A 20,829-nucleotide genomic window follows, 5' to 3' on the forward strand; every position below is an offset into this window, starting at 1 on the left:
AGGAAGGAAGGAAGGAAGGAAGGAAGGAAGGAAGGAAGGAAGGAAGGAAGGAAGGAAGGAAAAGAACTATTAAAGGAAATATACATTGGGCTTGGGAGATGCAGAACAGCTCAGTGGATAAAACACTGACAATGCAGGCTTGCAGATAAAGTGTCAGTCACCAGAACCCACGTAAATGCTGGGCAGGCATAGCAGCTGGCCTGGCAGAGCATCTGGCCTATAATCCCAGCACTGGGAAGTTAGAAGTGGGATCCTTGAAGCAAGATGGCTAAGTACACTAGCCATATAGTCAATTTCTACATTCATCTGAAAGACAAAGAGGAAAATGAACACAATCTTGGAAGATTCCCACAGTCAACCTTGAGTGTCTACATGCCTATACATACGCGCCCACACACATGCAAACATATGTGCTTCACATAAACGTACGTGCCCCCGACTCCAAAGGAAACCTAAGTGGCAGCAATTTTGTGTTTGTATTTATTGTGGTCTAAATGGATGAGTATCCTTTTAGGAACATCTCAGAAGCATTTCATGACCAGGGTCTTGTGAGACATTTCACCTTGTCACGCCCCTGAATGTTGACAAGCCTGACAGTCACCATGATTTTCCCTCTGTCTACAGGACTGCCAACCAGACTCCCAGAAATCATGCTGGTGGGATCCCAGTCCTTCTCTCCTGGCGGGCCCAATGGCATCATCCGGAGCCAGTCCTTCGCAGGTTTCAGTGGGCTGCAGGAAAGGCGGTCCAGGCAAGTGCCGGGTGCTCCTCCTGGGATGCAGCAGAAAGGGACTGTGTGTGTCTTGCTGATGTGCATGTGTGTGGCAGCTAATGTCTTCATGGAAAGGATAACACATCCCTATTAAGTATGATCTTTCCTATCATTTACAATTCCTTGTGTAAAGATACCTGAGCATTTAGGATGAGCTACCTATATATATATATATATATATATATATATATATATATATATATACACACACATACATATATACACACACATACATGTACACAAGTATACATACACATTTGGCTGGCTTATCCTAGCTATTATGAGAGACTATGCCCTCACTATTGAGTATGTGATCACTCCAAGTTATGGTTGAGGGGAAGGTTTTTAATGTAGATGTGAGGGAGAGATCAGCAGTACAGCCAAGGCATCTGGAAGAGTCCAGAGCCAGGAGAGAAAATAACACACTGAACATGGCCAGCAGAGTGAACTGAGCCATGAAATGGGGTGGGGAGTGGGGGGAGTAAGAGAGGGCGCTGAGAGAGGGGGGGTGCAAAAAGAGGATCAAGAGAGCACATGTCTGAAGCAGCAGGGTTATATAGGTTATATAGGAATCAGAGGCTAGGGGAAGGGAAGCCCAGCAGTGCAAAAGTTTAGGCTTAGGAGCCCTGTGAATCCAGCCAGGATTCTGATCTGAGGAGGCCTGGAGGCCAGCATGCGCTTGGTTATGCTAATAGGCACCACAGTTGTAGACTCCTTCCTGTCTCGCTCCCCAGTCCCTTTAAAGCACACTTTCCTTTACCCTCCTGTTTCAGAGACTGGATTGGTATGAAATTATGCAGTGGGTGAATACTATGCCTCACAGACTGCCTCTGGAGAGCTGATATCATTTGGGTGGGGGTTGGGAAATTAGTGGGGGTTGGGAAATTAGGCTCTAATTTCCCTGGAATCTCCTCCTCTCATAAAACCAAGGAAGGTCAGAGAGTGAATGGGTAACATGCATAAGAAGTCGCCCTCGTGGATGAAGTTCTCCAAGGGGAGCTCCAGACTCAGAGAGAGACTCTGTCTTTAATAAACAAAGAAACAAATAAATAAATAAATAAATAAATGTGAAGAGTGACAAAGGACGATACCCAAAAGTCATCTCCAGACGCATGAGTACACACATGCACTAGCAGACCCTGACACACAAAAATAACTAAAGTAAAATAAGATAACTAAGACTTCAAGGACAGCTCTAACTCTAAGCTCAGTGTTTTACTTTAATGCCCTAGAAAGTTAGCTATTTGCGGGGCTTTGGGCACTTTACCCAAAAGGTATCACTCATATCCTAGCAAGACATAAGTTTGTATCTGATATTATGCAATGGCTTTTCTTTTCCTTTGGTTGGATATAACTCCTACCTGTTTCTTGTTTCCACCTTGAACCATTTATCCCTGGCTCTCTATGAGCTAGACCACAAGAGCATCCTCAAAAGGCATACACTGCAAGCCAGGCTATGCCTGGCAGGGTAGAGCTTGTGCTCTGCACAGCTTTCAGCAAACAAATGTCAAGAAACAAAATGTGGCTCTGTTTGGTTCTGTGCTGTTCAAGGCCACGTCTCATTCCTCCAGGCACTCGGATGAAGGCAAGATGGTTTAAAGGCATCTCTCCAGTGGGTCTTTTGATGTCTGAGGCTCACAGTTTCCTTTCTCATCTCTGTCGTTAGGTGTAACTCCTTCATTGAAAATGCCTCGGCTCTCAAGAAGCCTCAGGCCAAGCTGAAGAAAATGCATAATCTAGGACACAAAAATAACAACACTCCCAAGGAGCCTCAGCCGAAGAGAGTGGAGGAGGTCTACCGGGCCTTGAAGAACGGGCTTGAGTAAGAACTGTGCCTTTAGGAAAGATCTTCTTCCCTAAAATGACCTTCCTAAAAACCAGTCATAGAAAATCAGTTTTGAAAGGACCATGTGAGCCATTGCTGCTTTATTCTTTGGTTTGTTTTTGAGGCAGGATAACATGGAGCTCAGGCTGGCCTTGAACTCCCTATGTAGACTTTGCAGTTCTGATCCCATCTCCATCTATCAGACGCTGGTATTGCAGGGGGAAATAAAGTGTGCCAGCACACGTTCCTGGGTGTTTCCTTCTTGCTCTATCATTGAGGCAGCTTTTTATGTCTCACAGATGGGAGACAGGTTGTATTTGCACGTGGAATCGTGACCCTGAAGTAGGCTTGATGCAGTATTGTGTCTATAGCTAACTCCCTGAACTGTTGGACTTCACTTAGACAATAGCTGAACTAGATAGAGATTGCTAAAGAAGGGTTCTGAGCCAGGCGTGGTGTGGGTCACACTTGTAATTCTACCTAGAGCTCAGGAGGCCAAGGCAGGAGGATCATCAAAAGTTCAAGGTCAACCTGGGTGATTTAGTATACAATCTGCCTCAAACGGACAGACATGCTGTTTAAAGTTTGTACAGGGTTCTGAAACCTTCCTGAATGTGTTTTAAGGACAGCTTGTCCTGAAGAAAACTTGCCTAGCATTTGGTAAGGCACCTACAGTAACTACCAGGTTTAACTTGACAAAACTGTGTGTGACCCAGGTCCTGTCTAACTCTTCCCTCCCCGTGGACTTTTCTCTTCTGGATTTTCAGCCTCAAAGGGGCACTCCGGCTACCTCTGTATCCTTTCTTCAAACTAGACAGGCTCAGATGCAGCTACTAGACTCTCAAAATGCTCCAGAACCACAAGTCAAAGTTTTGATTCTTTTTCAAGAGAGAGGCAGGGTCTCACTCTAGAACCCAGGTTAGCCAGAGAGTTACTATGAAGCCCAGGCTGGCCTAGAATGCATAATAGCCCTGCTTCAGTCTCCCAAGGGCTGGGCTGAGCTGAGCTTACAGGTGTGACAGTGATCACTATTCTTAACCCCCAGTAGTCAGCGACTGCCCAGATCGCTCCTGAAGTGAGCGCTCACTATGATGTCTTACCTTTGCAGTGAGTACCTGGAGTTTCACCAGACGGAGCTGGACAAATTGACTGCTCAATTAAAAGATATGAAGAGAAACTCTCGCCTGGTAGGTATCTCTCTGGTCATGAGGATGTTAACACAGGGTAGAGGGTGTGGAGTTCCTCTCCTCACTTACTGGAGGGTGAGGGGGCAGAAGGAGAGGAACATTAAAGAAAACAGATACAAGGAGCAAAGCTATTGCCTCCTGGTGTGTATTTTAGAAGGAAGAATTGCTGAGCCTAGTGGCTCACACCTGGATCCCCAGAAGGAGGGAGACTGAGGCAGGAAGATAGCCAGCCTCATATAGGGAAGCCTTGTCTCAAAAAACAAACAGATAAACACACATACACATAATAATAATAAGAAGAAGAAGAAGGAGAAGGAGAAGGAGAAGGAGAAGGAGAAGGAGAAGGAGAAGGAGAAGGAGAAGGAGAAGAAGAAGAAGAAGAAGAAGAAGAAGAAGAAGAAGAAGAAGAAGAAGAAGAAGAAGAAGAAGAAGAAGAAGAAGATGTTTTTCTTTTAAATGTTTTATTAATACTTCCAAAAGTCCTAAGTTCAATTCCTGCACCCATTTGGCAGCTCGTGATCTGAGGCCTTCTTCTGGCGTACAGCCATACATGCAGATGAACACTCATATACTAAGATACATAATTACATCTTTAAAAGAAAACTCTAAATAATATAACAAAATGATCTGTTGCCGTTTTCCTAGCATCTCCTTAGTACATTCAGAAAGGAGAACATGCGCTTTATCTTCCATTTGTAAATGTAGGCCAGTGTCCTCGTTTGCTTTCTGTTGCTGTAGCAAACACCACAGCCAAATGCAATTTACAGGAAAAAAAAAAAGTTTATTTCAGCTCACAGGCTGTGTACTCCATCATAGAGGGGAAGTAGGGGCAGGAACCTGGAGGCAGGACCATTAGCTGAGGCCAAGGAGGGGTACTCCTTACTGGCTTGCTCCCCATGGCTTGCTCAGCCTCCTTTCTTACATCCTTGGGACCATGTGCTTAGGAGTGGCACCACCCAAAATGGACAGGACCCACCCATATTAATCATTAGTTAAGAATATGCCCCCACAGACTTGCCTACCTGCCAATCTAATGGTATTTCCTTAATTGATGGTCCCTCTTTGCAGATGAGGCTGACTTGTGTCAACCTGACTGAAAGTTAACCACCACAGTCAGTGGAGGCAGACAGGGAAGGTAGGGAGGAAGGTCACTAAGAGGCCAGTGTGAAAGCACCCTTGAGCCCCCTTAGAACCCATGCTGTATGGCTAATGTCTTCTCTTCTGATGAGTTTGTGAGCACTGATTTTGTTCATTTCACAGTGTTCCTTATTGCACCTTAACTTTTCAAGGCAGCAGGAAAGCCCAGGGGAGTCTGCATCTGTAGACCTGGCAGCTGTGGTTAGCATGTGTGTTTGCCTTTCATTTCACTGGCCTGTAAACTAAAATGCTTTTTGGGTTTTGTTTATGAACCCTTCAAGCTGCCAAGAGGCCAACAAGAACAGGGTGCAACTGTAGAATCACAGAGGCCATGTGACGCTGGCTCCTGAGAGCACCCCAAATAACCCAGAGTGTTACTCATTAAAAGTGAATGCCAAAAATCCAGTAGAATTTAGTGGGGCTGGTGATTCCTTCAGGCAATGTATAGATGGGAGCTGAGTCGTTGATTAGAGTGGGCAATATCTCCAAGGAGGATGTGTCATAACCAAGAAATCTTCTTTTCATTTCAGGGTGTGCTGTATGACCTAGACAAGGTAGGCTAGCGTCCTTTGTTGGGGTGCTACTGAAAAATGACGCTCTGCGCCTGGAGCAGATGTCCAAACATTTGTAGAGGCCCTTTGGGGCACAGTAAGATTCCTGATAAAGGGTGATTGGAGGAGGGTTCCAGGAGCGTCAGGGCCCACAGAACCAAAGAGCTGAGGGGGAAACAAGGCCTCCAGGATGTAGGTTTGCTCTGGTGTCTGAGTCTGGACCTTAGATTTGGAGATCCTCACCGTGTAGCTGCTGCCCTTTTCATCAAATCTGAGGCATCTCTGATTAGAAAATACCACAGTTGGTTATGTGCCAGTAAAATGACCCCTATGCATAACATAATGTTTCAAAAATATAAAAGTAGAAAGGAATGATTCCAGTTATATCTAGTTCTTCCTTTTCATGAAAAGTATCTATTCTTATTGAGAGAATTTCTCCAGGCCTTTTAGAAGGGAGATTTTTGAGTCTTCCTTTTTAGTCGTATACAATGTCACTCTCCATGCTATTCTATATACATAGCTTTATTTATTTCAGTGCCTAACCTAATCATGGCATTCCCCACAGAGATAGTTTAAAGGCCAAGTAAATCAAATGCATGTTACAATATTTATAACTCACAGGAATGGCATAACCAGCTGTATCTGTGAGCTCAAACGGACAGCTGTCACAATGCACAAATAACAATTATAAAGCATACCCCAGCTCTAGATTCAATTGTATAATTCAGTGTGCAGAAGTTCATTTTAGAACATGCAAAATATGAAGACACTTAGATACAGTCCAAATGATACTGCTCCACCAGACATCAAACAGACTGGCCACCTTGGTGTTTACCATGGGATGACCATAATTAATTAGTTCAAGCTCATCTCTCAGGCTAGTCAGTGTTTTGAAAAATATTTTTCAAATTAACATTAGGACACCTCTAAAATAGTGGGCAAGGCAGAAGGAAAAGGGAAGCAGGAAGTGCTTGTGGGCCTTGTGTGGAAGGCAGGCTGGTGCAGGTTCTCCAAGGAGCCTAATCAATCGCACTGTGAATGGCTGCTCGTTCTTCAAGCTTCTCCTTTTAATTCCAGCAAATTAAAACGATTGAGAGATACATGCGACGCCTGGAGTTTCACATTAGTAAGGTAACCAGTGCTGTTCTTGTCTCTGCTTCTGTATTTCTGCTCTTAGTTACTGCCCAGTGTGTGCCCACCCTGAGTATAACATGGGTACTGGATGGCTTTAACTAGATGCCTCCACTGAACATAGAAATGAAAGTCTTGGGGCTGGAGAAATGGCACCATACTTAAGAGCATTGACTGCTCATGCTGCGGACCCAGGTTCAGTTCCCAGCCCTGACAGGCTGGCTCACAAACAATTGTAACTCCAGTTCCAGGGGATCTGACACCTTCTTCTGGCTTCCATAAATACCAGGCATGTATGTAGTACACAGGTATACATGCAAGCAAAACACCTAGTCACATAAAATATAGATAAATAAAATCTAGAAAAAAGAGAGGAATTAAGTAAGGAAGGGGAAGGGGGAAGAGAGATGGGGAGAAACGAGAACATGAAGTCTGATTAACTGGCACTGTTGGACTTCAATCTTACAAGTGTGAACAACTTTCCTGAATTTTCTCTACTCTTGATCCATGCATTCTCAAAATTGTTTTCAGTAAATAACCTCATTTTTTAAATTTTTTTTTAAATGCTTAATCCTGGGGCTATAAAGATGACTCGGTGGTTAAAAGCACATACTATTCTTGAAGAATTCACATCCCTTGCTTCACAACTACCTGTAACTCTAGCACTAGGGGATTTGATGCTGCCTTCTAGCTTCCAAGGGCACCTGCACTCAAGTACACATGCTGACACATAGATATACACATTAGACACATGATTAAAAAGAAAGCCATCTTTAACAGAACAAGAGCAGGCTGAGGCTAGGCTTAGGAGGATGTTCTGTGGTTCAGAGCACTTGCTGCACAATTACAAATCATGAGGACCAGAGTTGATATCCCACCACCCATGCCACAAGCTGGGTATTCCGAAAATACTTGTAACCCAGCTCCACTTGGGGCAAAGACAAAAGGATGGGTGAGGCTTGCTGGCTTTCTGCTTATGGAAAATCTGAGCTACTGGTTCAGGGAGCAACCCCTCCTGCCTCAAAGGAATAGATTGAGAGTAATAGATGAAGACAGCCAACGCCATCTTCTGGCTCCTGCACACACACTCGCGCGCGCACACACACACACACTCTCTCTCTCTCTCTCTCTCTCACACACACACACACACACACACACACACATTCACACAGGCACTCACACACCCTACACACACTCACACACAGTCACACTCACACACTCACATTTACACAGGCACTCACACACTCACACATATACTCACACACACTCACCCATACTCAACACGTACACTCACATACACTCACACACTCACAGACACATGCACAAATGCATAGATAAAATACCGACTCCAAAGTTGTAGGTATCATCTATTGATAATGCCTCTTAAAGTGATAATAGTTTTGCATACTACACATTTTCTCTTTGATGTAAAATTAGAACCTTTCCAATGCTTAATCCACATGTAGGGGACTCCTGTCCTCATTGTCTAACCCCACAGTCCAGCACAAACCTACACATTTTCCAAAGTATGTCCCCACTTCTCTGTGTCTCCCCTTAACCCCTCTCTATCCCCCCCATCCCTCTGAGGCAGGATCTCAATGGCCAGGAACCGACAACCCTCCTCTCAAGTGCTGGGATTATAGGCGTGTGCTAGGCTAGCTGCTTAAGCCAATTTAAACAATCCCGGTGGTAGCCTCAAAGACATGAATGGGCATTTTCAACTTGTATAATTTGGAAACAGGATTCAAGCAAAATCTGCTTTGAAACAAACAAACAAACAAACAGTTCTCAGCTTCTCCAGAACAGAAATACAGTGTATCTTTAAAGGCATGACAACAGCCTATTGGGCTTCTCTCAAGCAGGACGGCTATTTATCTGTTTCCTGTTTGGGTTCTGGCAGGTAGACGAGCTCTATGAAGCCTATTGTATCCAACGGCGTCTCCAAGATGGTGCCAGCAAAATGAAGCAAGCCTTCGGGACGTCCCCTGCCAGCAAGGCTGCCCGGGAGAGTCTGTCTGAGATCAACCGCAGCTACAAGGAATACACGGAGGTAAATCCTGCAGTCTCGTTCCATGACACAGGCCATGCTTGAGACTATGGCTCAAAATGTAAACAAGAACAACAAAGTAAAAGAAGAGCTGGGAAAGTAGGTCAGTGGGCAAGCATTTATTTACCTGGCAGACACGAGGCCCCGCCCCTCATATATGAAAAAAAAAAAAAAAGCCCCAAGCAAGGCAATGGTGGAACTGTCGAAACTAAGCCATGAAGCCCAATATTTCATCATTTAAATTCACTTCTAAATACTGTAGTGTGCCCTGAAGGAAGAGTAGACTACATGATAAGATGACTGGCTAGCCCACATACAGTTTTGATATTGGACTCCATTCTGCCTACAGTTCTGTGCCTATGCGTGTTTGCGTGGGGGGGGGGGGAGAGGGAGAGAGAGAGAGATTGATTTATCCAAGATATAGAGCCATGAACAGAAATGTTATCTTCCAGGTTTCTGACAGTCTCTGGGGTCTAAGTGTCATCAGACAGGGAGGGTTTCACCCCCTAGGGGTCACCTAACACTAATGCATGCCCTTCATGTAGAGGCTGAATTGTTAGAGCTGCCCTTCTCACAGTCCCTGGAGACTTCATTCAGAGATCAGATGTCATCAGTGAAGTCATGACTCAAGCAGGGTCTAAGTGGGCAATTCACCGAGCCAAGCATCTGTCTTGGGATCCCTTTATGTTTGCACCACGGGCTGCTTGAACCAAATAAGTCTTTCTCTTTTCATGATTTAGCATTAGGCCCTTCTTTGCCTACTTTCCAAAGCATATTTTTAAATTTATAAAATAAGCTGGGCTTAGTGTAACCCCAACACTCGGAGGCTGAAGCAGGAGAATTACTGCAAGGTTGAGCTCATCCTGGACCAAACAGTAGTGGCTACCAGGCCAGCTAGGACTACATAGCAAGAACATGTCTCAAAATAAATGAGAGCTGTGGCGATAACATAACGGTAGTAACGAGTCACAGGACAGGTGCTGGAAACTCACCGTGGGTCCTCAGGAAGAGCAGCCTGTGCTCTTGACCACTGAGTCATCTCTCCAGCCCTATGACCTGCTTTTTGAGCAGGCTCAAATTACAGGCTCCAGCATAGCCCTAATAAGCATTACAGTTTCGAAGCACTGAAACCCCTAAGTGATTTTATCCACCCTGCATCCCCAGTAGCGGGTCTCCAAGTATTTTCTCATTTGGAACAGTGTTCATCCCCAGCTGCATCCATGGGTGACTTCAGCCATTAATCTAGTGACTCCTGAGTTCTTAAGACAGTAGGAGCATTCCCAACATGCCTAATGACACATCTGGTACGTCTCGAAACTGGTCCCTTGCAGAGAGGCCCCAGGCTCTGAGGAAACAAACTACTTGCAGTGCTGAGATTCTCCTTTCAATGCTTTCAAGCTACTCAGAGCTCAGACCTGAGCAAATGCTCCCCTGCTTTGCCCAGCTCTCTGAAGGACTGAGGACTTCTTACAGGAAAGAGAATGCCATTCTTCCCATGTCCCACAAGAATGACAGTGCTGAGCGAACAAAGAATCAAATAAGAAGCGGAGCCTGCGGACTTCCTAGAGCTCCCTGAACAGGCTTGAGCCTGTTGGTGTTCACTAGGTGGCCTCACTTTTGTCGGAATGGCAACTTGCCCAGGCCTGAGCCTCAGCGAAGCTGGCCGTGAGGAAGAGGTTTGCAGAAGCAGAGATGCCCAGTGCTGCTTACTACAGTAGAGAGGCTTGCAAGGCTCACCCCAGCTGAGCTGCAGGGAGCTCTCACTGGAGAGAGATTGACACTGGCTATGACACTTGAAGTCCACCTCTAACTGCTCTCATTAGGTCCTCTGATACTGGGGCGGTAGAATGGGTATTGTAACCTTGAGTGTCTCGTTCCTTTAACACCACAGTGAGGAGGGGACCCTTACTCAACCTAGGGGCTCATTCTGGGGCTTCATATCATCACATTGAAAGTCTGCCTTACTTGGGTAGACTCAAACTCCTACGCTCCTCACCCCCCCTCCCCCTCCCCAAAATTTTGTGTGTGTATGTACACATGTCTGTGTGTGATATAGAGAGGCAGGTATAGAAACCTGAGGAAGACCTCAACTCTCATCCTCTCGGGCGCTACCATCCATTTTGTTGGGGTTTGTTTGTTTAGAGAACAGGGTCTCTCACTGGTCTGGAACTCTCTAAGTAGGCTAGGCTTGCAGGCACAAGCCCCAGAGGGTGACATCTCTGCCTTCCTGCCACTGAGATTGCAAGTACATACCACCAAGCCTGATTACTGTTTTCTTAATTGTTTTTAATTTGGCAAGTAAAAGATACATATGAATGCAGAGTATATAACATGATATTATGAAACAGGCACACACTAGAGAGTAGCTGACCCAGCATGTTTAACCTGGAGCGTGGATCTCTTCCTATTTAGTGTGCATGGCTGATTCTCTGTCACAATAGTACCGCCTTTTTGTACAGTCCCAAGTCTGTTCTTAGAACATCCACACTCTAGAGATGTCTGACTACTTTGATATCATCTAACTTGTCCACCTAAGCCCCAGCTATCCCATGCACCGGGAGCGGTATGTCGTGCTGCCTGTCCTGCAGCGGGTACTGTGTACTCATGGAAGACAGGAACATGCCTCTCATTCAATGCTATCATTGCCGAGACGCCTTGTGCCACCGTGCAAAGGAATGCAGATCTGACATCATTTCCTATGCTCTTTGCAGAACATGTGTGCCATTGAAGCAGAGTTGGAGAGTCTGCTGGGAGAATTCTCCATCAAGATGAAAGGTAATCTGTCCTTGTTCAGAGAGGGATAAAGGTGCCATGTCGTCCACAGAGCTTCATGAGAAGGCATGTCATTGCAAAGACATGGGGTCGCCTGCCCTTGGGCCTTCCATTCATGCTGATTTCTTGATAGGTCTCTTCTTGAACCTTGCCTTCACATTTGAAAATGGTGTCTATTAGATGAGTGAAACAACAAACCTCAGAATCCATCCCTCGACTCAGTAATCACCAAGGCTTTGCCACTTTTTCTTTTCCCTTTGATGAACTAGAAAACTCCAGAGGAGGAAAAGCCAAGTATGTCACTCCACTGATCAGCACCTGTAAACTTCAGTGCAGTTCTGAAAGAATAGGGCCATCTTACGTAATGTAACCGCAGTGCCTCAGCCCGTTGTCCCATTATCGCATCTAATGAAATTAGCAAGTCTTTGTTATTAACCTAGTTCGTTGGCAGATATCCCCAGCTGTCTCACGAGTGCTTCCTAGAGTTGGGTTGCTTCAATTAGGACCCACACAAGGTCCATGTGTTATAATTAGCTGGCAGTTGGGCTCCCTTTAATCTAACACAGACCCCCATCCAGCCTTCTAGATTACCTGGCAGCCTCTTTACATTGTCATTTCGCCATCTGTTTATTTATCTACTTTGGATATCTTCTTTTTAGTTTGAAGACAAAATCTTTCTGTGTAATTGAAGCTGGTTTCAAACTCACAGCAATCAATCCTCCTACTATGATGGGCCAAGCACTGAGATTATAGGACCGCCTCACCATACCCGTCTCACCATACCTGCCTCACCATACCTGCCTCACCATACCCATCTCACCATACCCGTCTCACCATACCCGTTTCACCATACCCATCTCACCATACCTGTCTCACCATACCCATCTCACTATACCTGTCTCACCATACCCATCTCACCATACCTGTCTCACCAGACCCATCTCACCACGGCTTGCTGCCACATCAATCATTTCATTTGTCCTTCCACTCCCATGTTGCTGCTGTGAGTCTGTTCTAATCCCAGCTTTAGACTACAGCACCTGCAGCCCAAAAGAAAAAAAGGAGAATTCTATCTAGACGTGGTGAGACTCACACTGCAGTGTCCACAGTGCCCATCAGGGCCGTGGGACAGTGGCCTCACAGCCAGCCCTTTTCTCTCCCATGTTTGGCTCATTTAACTGTAGCTGAGCAGCTGGGCCCCTGCAGTCCTCTCTCTGGGTTGATTTGCTTGTTTAACAGTTTGATCCTTAAGTCGCTAATGGGGATTATTACCTTACCCACTCTCTGTGATAAGAAGAGTCAAAAGGGGAAACCCCCTCTAAAAGCAGTTCTGGGTGGAGCTGGAGAGATGACATAGTAGTTAAGAACACCAGTGGTTCTTGAAGAGGATGTGGGTTCAGTTCCCAGTGCCTACACGGCAGCTTAAACTGGTAACTCCAGTCCCCGGGGATCTGGTACCCTCTCTGACCTCCTCAGGCAGCCGGCAAGTATGTGAAGCACATACATAACGCCTTGCCCGTGTTGGACATCTGCATCTTTCTAACTTTCCAGGTCCATTTGCTTCCATTTAGGTCTCTACCTGAGTTCGTGGTTCAAAACCACTCTGGACCATGCTCCCTATCAGCAGTTCAGAATCTGCACAGCCAGGACGGAGGTTCTAGAGGTCTCTCTGAACTTTCAGGATGGTTCTGTCAGCAGCCCGGTTCATTGCAGTCAAGCATACAGAGCAGAGTTTCTTTGCCAGTGTTAACACAAGGATTGCCCACGTCCCAGGCAGGGCATGTAGGCCAGCACACGGAGACTGCGGTCACCACGTGTGTTAACACAGGGCTGCTGAGGTCATTTCTGATGTTCACTGTTATCAGATGCTTCCGTTTTTGATGAGAGGGATAATTTCTTCCATTTCATGTGTGGACACCAGTAGCCAAAAAGCATTAGATGACATCTCCGAGGCCACACAGTAAGCTGACATCAGACTTAAAGCTGAATCCTGGGGTCCTGGCTCCTACATTAAGTTACTTTTCCCATCTCTATGACAAATACCTGATTCAAAAGGGAACTTTGGGACGAAAGGATTTGTTGTAGTTTATGGCTTGAGTGGGGGACACTTAGTCATGGTGGGAGGGTATAAAAGAGCTCATGGCTGTGGGGATCTACAGCTGAGATGCCTCAAATTTCCCAGGACCAGGAGCAGAAAAAGGACAATGCTGGTGCTCACCTCACCACCACTCCTGTTTGTTTGTTTGTTTGTTTGTTTGTTTGTTTGTTTGTTTTATTCAGTTTAATATCCAAGCCTGCATTCAGGATGTGTCTTAACTTCTAAAGATCTTGGAAACACCCTCATGGACATGTCCAAAGGGTTAAACCTCATTAATTCTCAGAGTCTCTCCCTTCCCTTCCCTCCCCTCCCCCTCCCCTCCCCTCCCCTTCCCTTTCCTTCTTTCTGGATGGGGTCTCATGGAGTATTTGTTACATAGCTGAAGCTGGCCTTGAACTCTTGATATTCTTACCACTCACTACCCACTGAGTGCTAGGGTTATAGTCACTGTCTCGAGCAATAAGGTAGGCATACACAGTTTGCATGACAAACGTTGTATTTTATTATGCTGAGGGTCATCACACAAGGTTCACACTCTAAATTCTTAACTATGGTTCTTAGCCTAGCTCCCCAAATCTGCTCACCTGTGACATATTTTAGCTAAAGGTCTGGTTTCCGTCTCCAACAGTAGTCCTGGCTCAGGAAACTCCCCAGTCTTGTGGGATCCTGACTATTTTTACATGTCTAAAAGACATTTCTTACTCTGCTCATTATAGTCAGCCACCACCATACCCACTTCTAGGCAATTTATTCAAACAGTTTGACCATGGAAATTAACCATTACCACTGCCAGTACACGACCACCTCAATGCCACATTATGAAGAAGTCCTAATAATTGAGCCGACACTATCAACCATCAAATGCCAGTTTTCACTAGAGAAGGGATTCCCATCAGCCTAAAACATAAGCACCTGAAAGGTATGGCATGGGGAAGGGACTACCCACCCACCCACATAATCCAAATCTCAGACCTGGAGGGAGTAAGCTTCTGTCATGGGTGGATGCCCTGGTCACCAACTGTGAACTGAGTGACTTGGGCTGAGACAGTGAATGCCTGAGCCATATGCTCTGCTGTCCCTCTGCCCACTTTTCTCTTATGCTTCCTTGGTTGCCCTAAACTCAACTTTTATCACCTCTACCCTCCTAAAGTAAAAAAACCTAGAAACTATAGCTCTGATTAAACACACAAACACAAACACACACACATGCACACACATGCCCCGTCCTTTTCTCCCTCCACAGAAGGAGTGAGAAGACATCCCAGATTCTCATGAGCTACTGCTGTCCATTATGTTTGATTAGTAGACACCTCAACCTCTCCCCCCACTCCTGTTCCCAAAACCAAGCACTTGCATCACCTTCTCAGATCTGACAACCCCCAAGTTCCTCCTGCCACACCCTCCCACACTTCCCTTTTGCTCAACCCCACAACTAACTACAATCCGAAAGGCAGTTGTCCTCGAGATGGTGATGATAAAGACATGGGGACAAGAGCTGCTAAGCTATGCACACCAGCCTTTGCCACTTCATGACCCCAGGACACCACAGTTGTCTGGAGATGCAGGGTGGAGGGGAACCTTTGAGTAGCACATCCTCACGCAGTGGGCATACATGAGCAAACACATGACCAGACTGTTGTAGATGCTTGAGCCCAGGATGGGTGGAGGGGTTGCTAGGGCAGAGGCAGGAGGATTTGAGTACAAAGCTAGCTGTAAACTGTCTCAGAAGAAAACAGAAAATTAAGTTGGGTCTGCTGGTCCATGCCTATAATCTTAGCACTCTTGAGGCTGAGGCAGGAGGATTGTGAGGTTGTGGCCAGCCTAGGCTTCACAGTGAGACACTGTCAAGAAAGAATGAAAAAGAAAGAGAGAGAGAGAGAGAAAGAGAGAGAGAGAGAGAGAGAGAGAGAGAGAGAGAGAGAAAGAGAGAGAGAAAGAGAGAGAGAGAAGAAAGAAAGAAAGAAAGAAAGAAAGAAAGAAAGAAAGAAAGAAAGAAAGAAAGAAAGAAAGAGGGGGACTGGCGGGTTAGCTCAGTGGGTAAGAGCACTGACTGCTCTTCCGAAGGTCCTGAGTTCAAATCCCAGCAACCACATGGTGGCTCACAACCACCCGTAGTGAGATCTGATGCCCTCTTCTGGCGCTATCTGAAGACAGCTACAGTATACTTAGATATAATAATAAATAAATCTTTGGGCCGAAGCAAGTAGAATTGATTGACCAGAGTGAACAGAGGTCCTAAAAATTCAATTCCCAACAACTACATGAAGGCTCACAACCATCTGTTCAGCAACTGTGTACTCACCATACATAGAAAAAATAAATAAATAAATTTTTAAAAAAGAAAAAGAGAAAGAGAGAGAAGGAAAGAAAGGCAAGAAGGAGAGAAGGAAGGAAAGAAGAGGAAGGAAGGAAGAGGGGCAGAGGGACAGACAGAAAGAAGAAAAGAAAAAATAAAAACGTTAAACAAAGGTTCCCACTGAGGAGAGGATGAGGGGGGGTGTAGAGAGCGTCCTGAATAACCTCTGGCTAGAACAGCTAAACTGAAAGTCCCTCCTGAAGGCAGGGATGCTGCCCAAAGCTGTCGGGGGGCTGCTGTGATCTCTGTGCTCTGTAAAAGTGCTGTGGGGAGCGGTTGAGGCCAGATTCCAAAAACCTGGACGGGCCCAGCTGGATTCAGGACCCCAAATCAGAAAAGAAGCTAAGAACTGCGTGACTTACAGAAAAGTGCTTTTCTCCCCAACGATGACCTCATTCAAATGAGTTCCAGGAGGACACATGTCCAGAGGTCAGTGCTAGCTGGTCACCATGGCCTTTAGGATGAACTGGGAAACCTCCCCAGGAAGCAGGAAGGCCAGTACTAAGACACAGTCTGAGGTACACTCTTAGGAAGGTCATGGCAAAACTGGGAAACAATGGAGTACTTCTCTGACCAGAACCGAGTCTGAGCAAAGGCAGCCAGTGGCACAGGGAGCCAGGTGAGCAGCTGTGTGGCTGTAGGTAGCTGGGAGGCTCTATAGCTGTGTGGCTGTAGGTAGCTGGGAGGCTCTATAGCTGTGTGGCTGTAGGTAGCTATGAGGTTGTATCTGCAACCTCTCTCCACTGTGATAAATTCTCTGAAACAACTTAAGAGGAAAACGATCCGTGGCGGCTTAAGATTTGGAGGGATTTAGTCCACTATGGGAAGGGGAGCTATGGTAGTCAGAGAGGCTGGCAGCTGAGGCAGGGGTTAGAATGGATCAGAAAGCCAGACACAGGCTGGAAGCAAAGCAGAGTTATAAACCGCAAGAACCCACTCTCCAGTGTCTGATTCCCTCCAGCTAGGCCCTAACTCTTAAAGACTCCATAACCTCCCACAACAGAGCTACCCAACTGGTGGCCAAATGTTCAGCCATGAGCCGGGGGACATCATTTATCCACAGTCACACTGGGGGCAGCACCCTGTCCTCCATTTCTGTGTCAGGCTGTGGAAGAGCTGTTGGATCATTAACACGGGAGCAAGGTAAAAGATCAAAAGAGACCCACCTGAGGGAACTCAGGGATGGTTTCTGAGTGGCCATCATGAAAACCTAGCTGATACAACAGTTACCACCAAGCAGCTGAGAAAACACTGGGCTTTTTGCAGCTATAGAAATGCCAGCAGGGCCTCGGGCCAGAATTGGCAGAACCCAGCCAGGCCCCAAAGTCCATGATAGCTGGTGCTCCAGCAGAAGTGCTTACCCCGCCTGGGGAGCTTTGGCTGAAACTGACTCCTCCTACCTGCTGCCATTCTGCTGTTATCACTGTCACCAGAGGCTGGGAGATGCCTTATAAGGAATGCCAATAAGGTGCTTTCATTCCATGGACAGTGAGACCCAAAACTCATCACGACCACAGCCCTCCTTCTCCCGTGATAAGAAATTTCTGGTGATTTTGAGAAGGGAGATCGTCAACTTATCCATCATGGTACATAGTCAGCTTCCCCCGAAGCGGGGTCCCTATTGTCACCTCAACATGTAAACAGGTAGTGGATTAACCAGGAGCTGATAATTTGTATGTATTCAAAGGGTAAATGGGGTTTTGTTAGAATTAGCACATTGGACTTCAGATTCATAAGAGCCAGCCAGCAGGGCTTTCTTTCCCATGTGTTTTTGTGGAGGTGGGGGGAAAAAACCTAAATGCTCCAGTACTATTCATGAAAATCGCTTCCTCCAATCCTGCTTTTATTACAGTGGGTCCTCCTGAGTGGCTCATTAGCTTCTAATTGTTAGGGAGAGCTGCTTCTAAATGCATGGGCTCGCCAACTAAAAGGCATGCCAACTTGGTGAACTGCTGCCATCTAGTGTCGAATGATGGTAAGAGGTGAGTCCATTTTGAAGCTTCCCTGGATTTGTCTTATTCATCACCATGCCCATGGGTCAATGAGAAGCAGATTTGTCCCTTTGAGATAAATTGAGCCATTCACTGAAGGTAAAACACACGGTGGGACATCATCCTTGTTATGTCTACGTGAGTAAAATCTTGTTTGCTAGAAACACAACCCAGGGCAGGGAAGACAGCATAAAGCGAGCAAAAGGATATGGGTTTGGAGCTGCAGAGCCCACATAAAAAGCTGGGCATCGTGTCATGTGATTATAATCCCAACTTGGCCTCTAAAGGAAGAGGGAATTGAGATGGGTAGTAGGTCCCTGTGCTTTCTGGCCAGCCAATCTAAGCAAACAGCAACTTCCAGGTTCAGTAAGAGATCCCATCTCAAAAAGAAAAAAAAAAAAAAGGTCTATGAAGCATCTGCAAGCATAGGCATAAAGCATAGGCATCCATGTGCCCGTGCATACATGAGGCACACATGTGCCTGTGCATACATGCACAAGCACGTACAAGCACGGGAGAAACTTGCCCCAGGACTCAAAGATTAGAAGTGGAAAACGTCTGTCCTGAATTTTTCACTGCAATTATGTCATAGATTTTTTTTCAGTGAGCAATTCTAAAGTGTACATTAATATTTTCACCCTCACACAGTGGGCTTTTGGTAAATATCAATAGGAAGGTGGAAAGGGTAATGGAAGCTGGGACTCTGGAGCTGTCCCAGGGCAGCGGCCGTGTATTCTGACAAGGTGTTGCTGCTGCTGAAGCGGTAGGCCTCAAGTGGAACCATCCACTCCACAGTGACCTGCAGATGACACAGGGGAAGAAAAGCCACCTTGTGCTAACAGGGTCTGTCAATCAACGCAGGCTACAGGCACCTGAGAGGAGGGCACCTCATTTGAGAAAATGCCTCCATAAGATCCAGCCATAGAACATGTTCTTAATTTGTGATTGATGGGGAAGGGCCCAGCCCATCATGGGTGGTACCATCCCTGGACTGGGAGTCCTGGGTGCTATAAGAGAGCAGGCTGAAAAAGTCAATAAGCAGAAACCCTCCATAGCCTCTGTATCCCATGACCTTCGTATCAGCTCCTGACTCTAGGTTCCTGCTCTGTTTGGGCTCCTGTCCTGACTTCCATTCACTGATGAATGTTGACAGTGACACTTCAGCTAAATAATCGCTTTCCTCCCCCAGTTGCTTTGGCCATGGTGTTTCATCGCAGCATTGATCATCCTAAGACACACTTCTTCTTTTGAAGGAACAGGCTATTGGCAGTTGGTTGATTGGATTTAGTTTGTTTTCTTTTATTTATTTATATTTATTTTTATGTGCAGTTGAGTTCTGCCCTCACGTATGTCTGTGTCAGATCCTGGAGCTGCAGACAGTTGTGAGCTGCCACGTGGGTGCTGGGAATTGAACCCAGGCACTCTAGAAGAACAGTCGGTGCTCACAACTGCTTAACCATCTTTCTAGCCCCTCGGTTTGTTTTCTTAATCACCAGTGTGGGGTACATGACAGTCTACTTCTAGCAAGTTCATAAGCATCAACAGTGGCATCTCTGTGCTGTATAAGTAGAATGAGAGAAACAGGAATGAGTGTGCTGCAGACAAGCGACAGGTGTGGGGACAAGGACTCACAGGAAGGTATCTAGTGTCACAGATCTTGGGAGACAGGAAAACCAAGAAGCCAGTTTATTTGCATGGGAATATTTTGGTCACTGAAAGAATAGGTCTTTTTGGTCCTGCTGCCCTGATCCTGAAATCTGCCAAAGGTACAGAGTTCTCACCACCCAACAGACTCCCCTTGAAACCTCCTCCCACCACCCTATGGGGCACGTCCTGCTAGCTGTATCTCCCCACAAAGGCTATTCTCTGAAGATGCTCCTACACCTGTTACCTGAGGCTTCTCCAGTTTCACATTATTACATGAGTTTTTAATCCATGACAAATTGTGTCTCTAAAGAAAGGAAATGTGTTCTCCAACTCACAGAACGATCTCTTGTTTACAGGTCTGGCTGGCTTTGCCCGCCTCTGTCCTGGAGATCAATATGAAGTAAGTAATGTGTTGGTCTGCATGTTGGCATTGAAGGCTTGAAGGGCTATAGTTATGATTGCTGCTGTTGTTGTTGTTGCTGCTGCTGCTGCTGCTGCTGCTGCTGCCGCCGCCACCACTGCTGCTGCTGTTCTGGTACTATTAACCAAGGAACTTGTGCATGCTAAGCAAATGCTCTACCATTGAGCTACATCTTCAGTCAATGTTTTACTTTTTTAAAAAGTGTGTGTGTGTGTGTGTGTGTGTGTGTGTGTGTATGTGTGTGTAGGGGGTGCCTATATGTGTTTGTGTAGGTATGTGCACGGGATGCAGGTGCCTACAGAGACCAAAGCTTGAGTTTGGGGCAGTTGTGCTTCCTGTAGATGCTAGAAACTGAACTTGGGCTATCTGCAGGAACAGTATGTGCTCTTAATGCTGAGCCATTTCCCCACTTCTACTTTTTATTACTGAAACCGCAGTTCATAAAGTTGCTCAAGCTAAAACCTGAACTTGTGATCCTCCTGCCTCAGTTTGGATGTCAGGCATGTACCATCAGGCCTGGGTCCAGTTGTTATTTTTCCTTTGTTTGTCTTTTAACATTTTGAGCCAGTGAGAAAGTCTGGAGGGTAGTCTGAGAACTGACTCCCACATGTGGAACATGGCAGTTCCATACACCCCACTATTACCATCCTCATATGTCGCTCACTACCAATTATGACCCTTCATCCCTCAGTTCCTCTCCCAACACTGAAAGGACAATCTTTCACATAAGACCCAGACAATTCTTTATTATTATTATTATTAGATATTTTCTTTATTTACAATTCAAATGCTATCCTGAAAGTTCCCTATACTCCCCCCACTCCCCTACCCACTCACTCCCACTTCTTGGCCCTGGCATTCCCCTGCACTGGGGCATATAAAGTTTGCAAGACC

The 20,829-nt window shown here is 46.0% G+C and overlaps 1 protein-coding gene across 8 annotated transcripts in view; it reads left to right on the forward strand.

The window, feature by feature from the left end:
* Ripor2 (RHO family interacting cell polarization regulator 2) overlaps window positions 1–20,829 on the forward strand; it is a 224,789-nt gene that overhangs the window by 161,014 nt on the left and 42,946 nt on the right. For all 8 annotated transcript variants that reach the window (XM_029468441.1, XM_021180185.1, XM_029468439.1 and 5 more), the window contains exons 2-9: window positions 625–751; window positions 2,439–2,594; window positions 3,706–3,784; window positions 5,452–5,475; window positions 6,550–6,603; window positions 8,504–8,653; window positions 11,362–11,425; window positions 19,871–19,914. In XM_029468441.1, the coding sequence (XP_029324301.1) occupies window positions 651–751; window positions 2,439–2,594; window positions 3,706–3,784; window positions 5,452–5,475; window positions 6,550–6,603; window positions 8,504–8,653; window positions 11,362–11,425; window positions 19,871–19,914 (672 nt within the window). In that variant the 5' untranslated portion in view covers window positions 625–650. The remainder of the gene's footprint in view (window positions 1–624; window positions 752–2,438; window positions 2,595–3,705; window positions 3,785–5,451; window positions 5,476–6,549; window positions 6,604–8,503; window positions 8,654–11,361; window positions 11,426–19,870; window positions 19,915–20,829) is intronic.

This window comes from Mus caroli, chromosome 13, assembly GCF_900094665.2.
Source record: "Mus caroli chromosome 13, CAROLI_EIJ_v1.1, whole genome shotgun sequence".
NCBI lineage: Eukaryota > Metazoa > Chordata > Mammalia > Rodentia > Muridae > Mus > Mus caroli.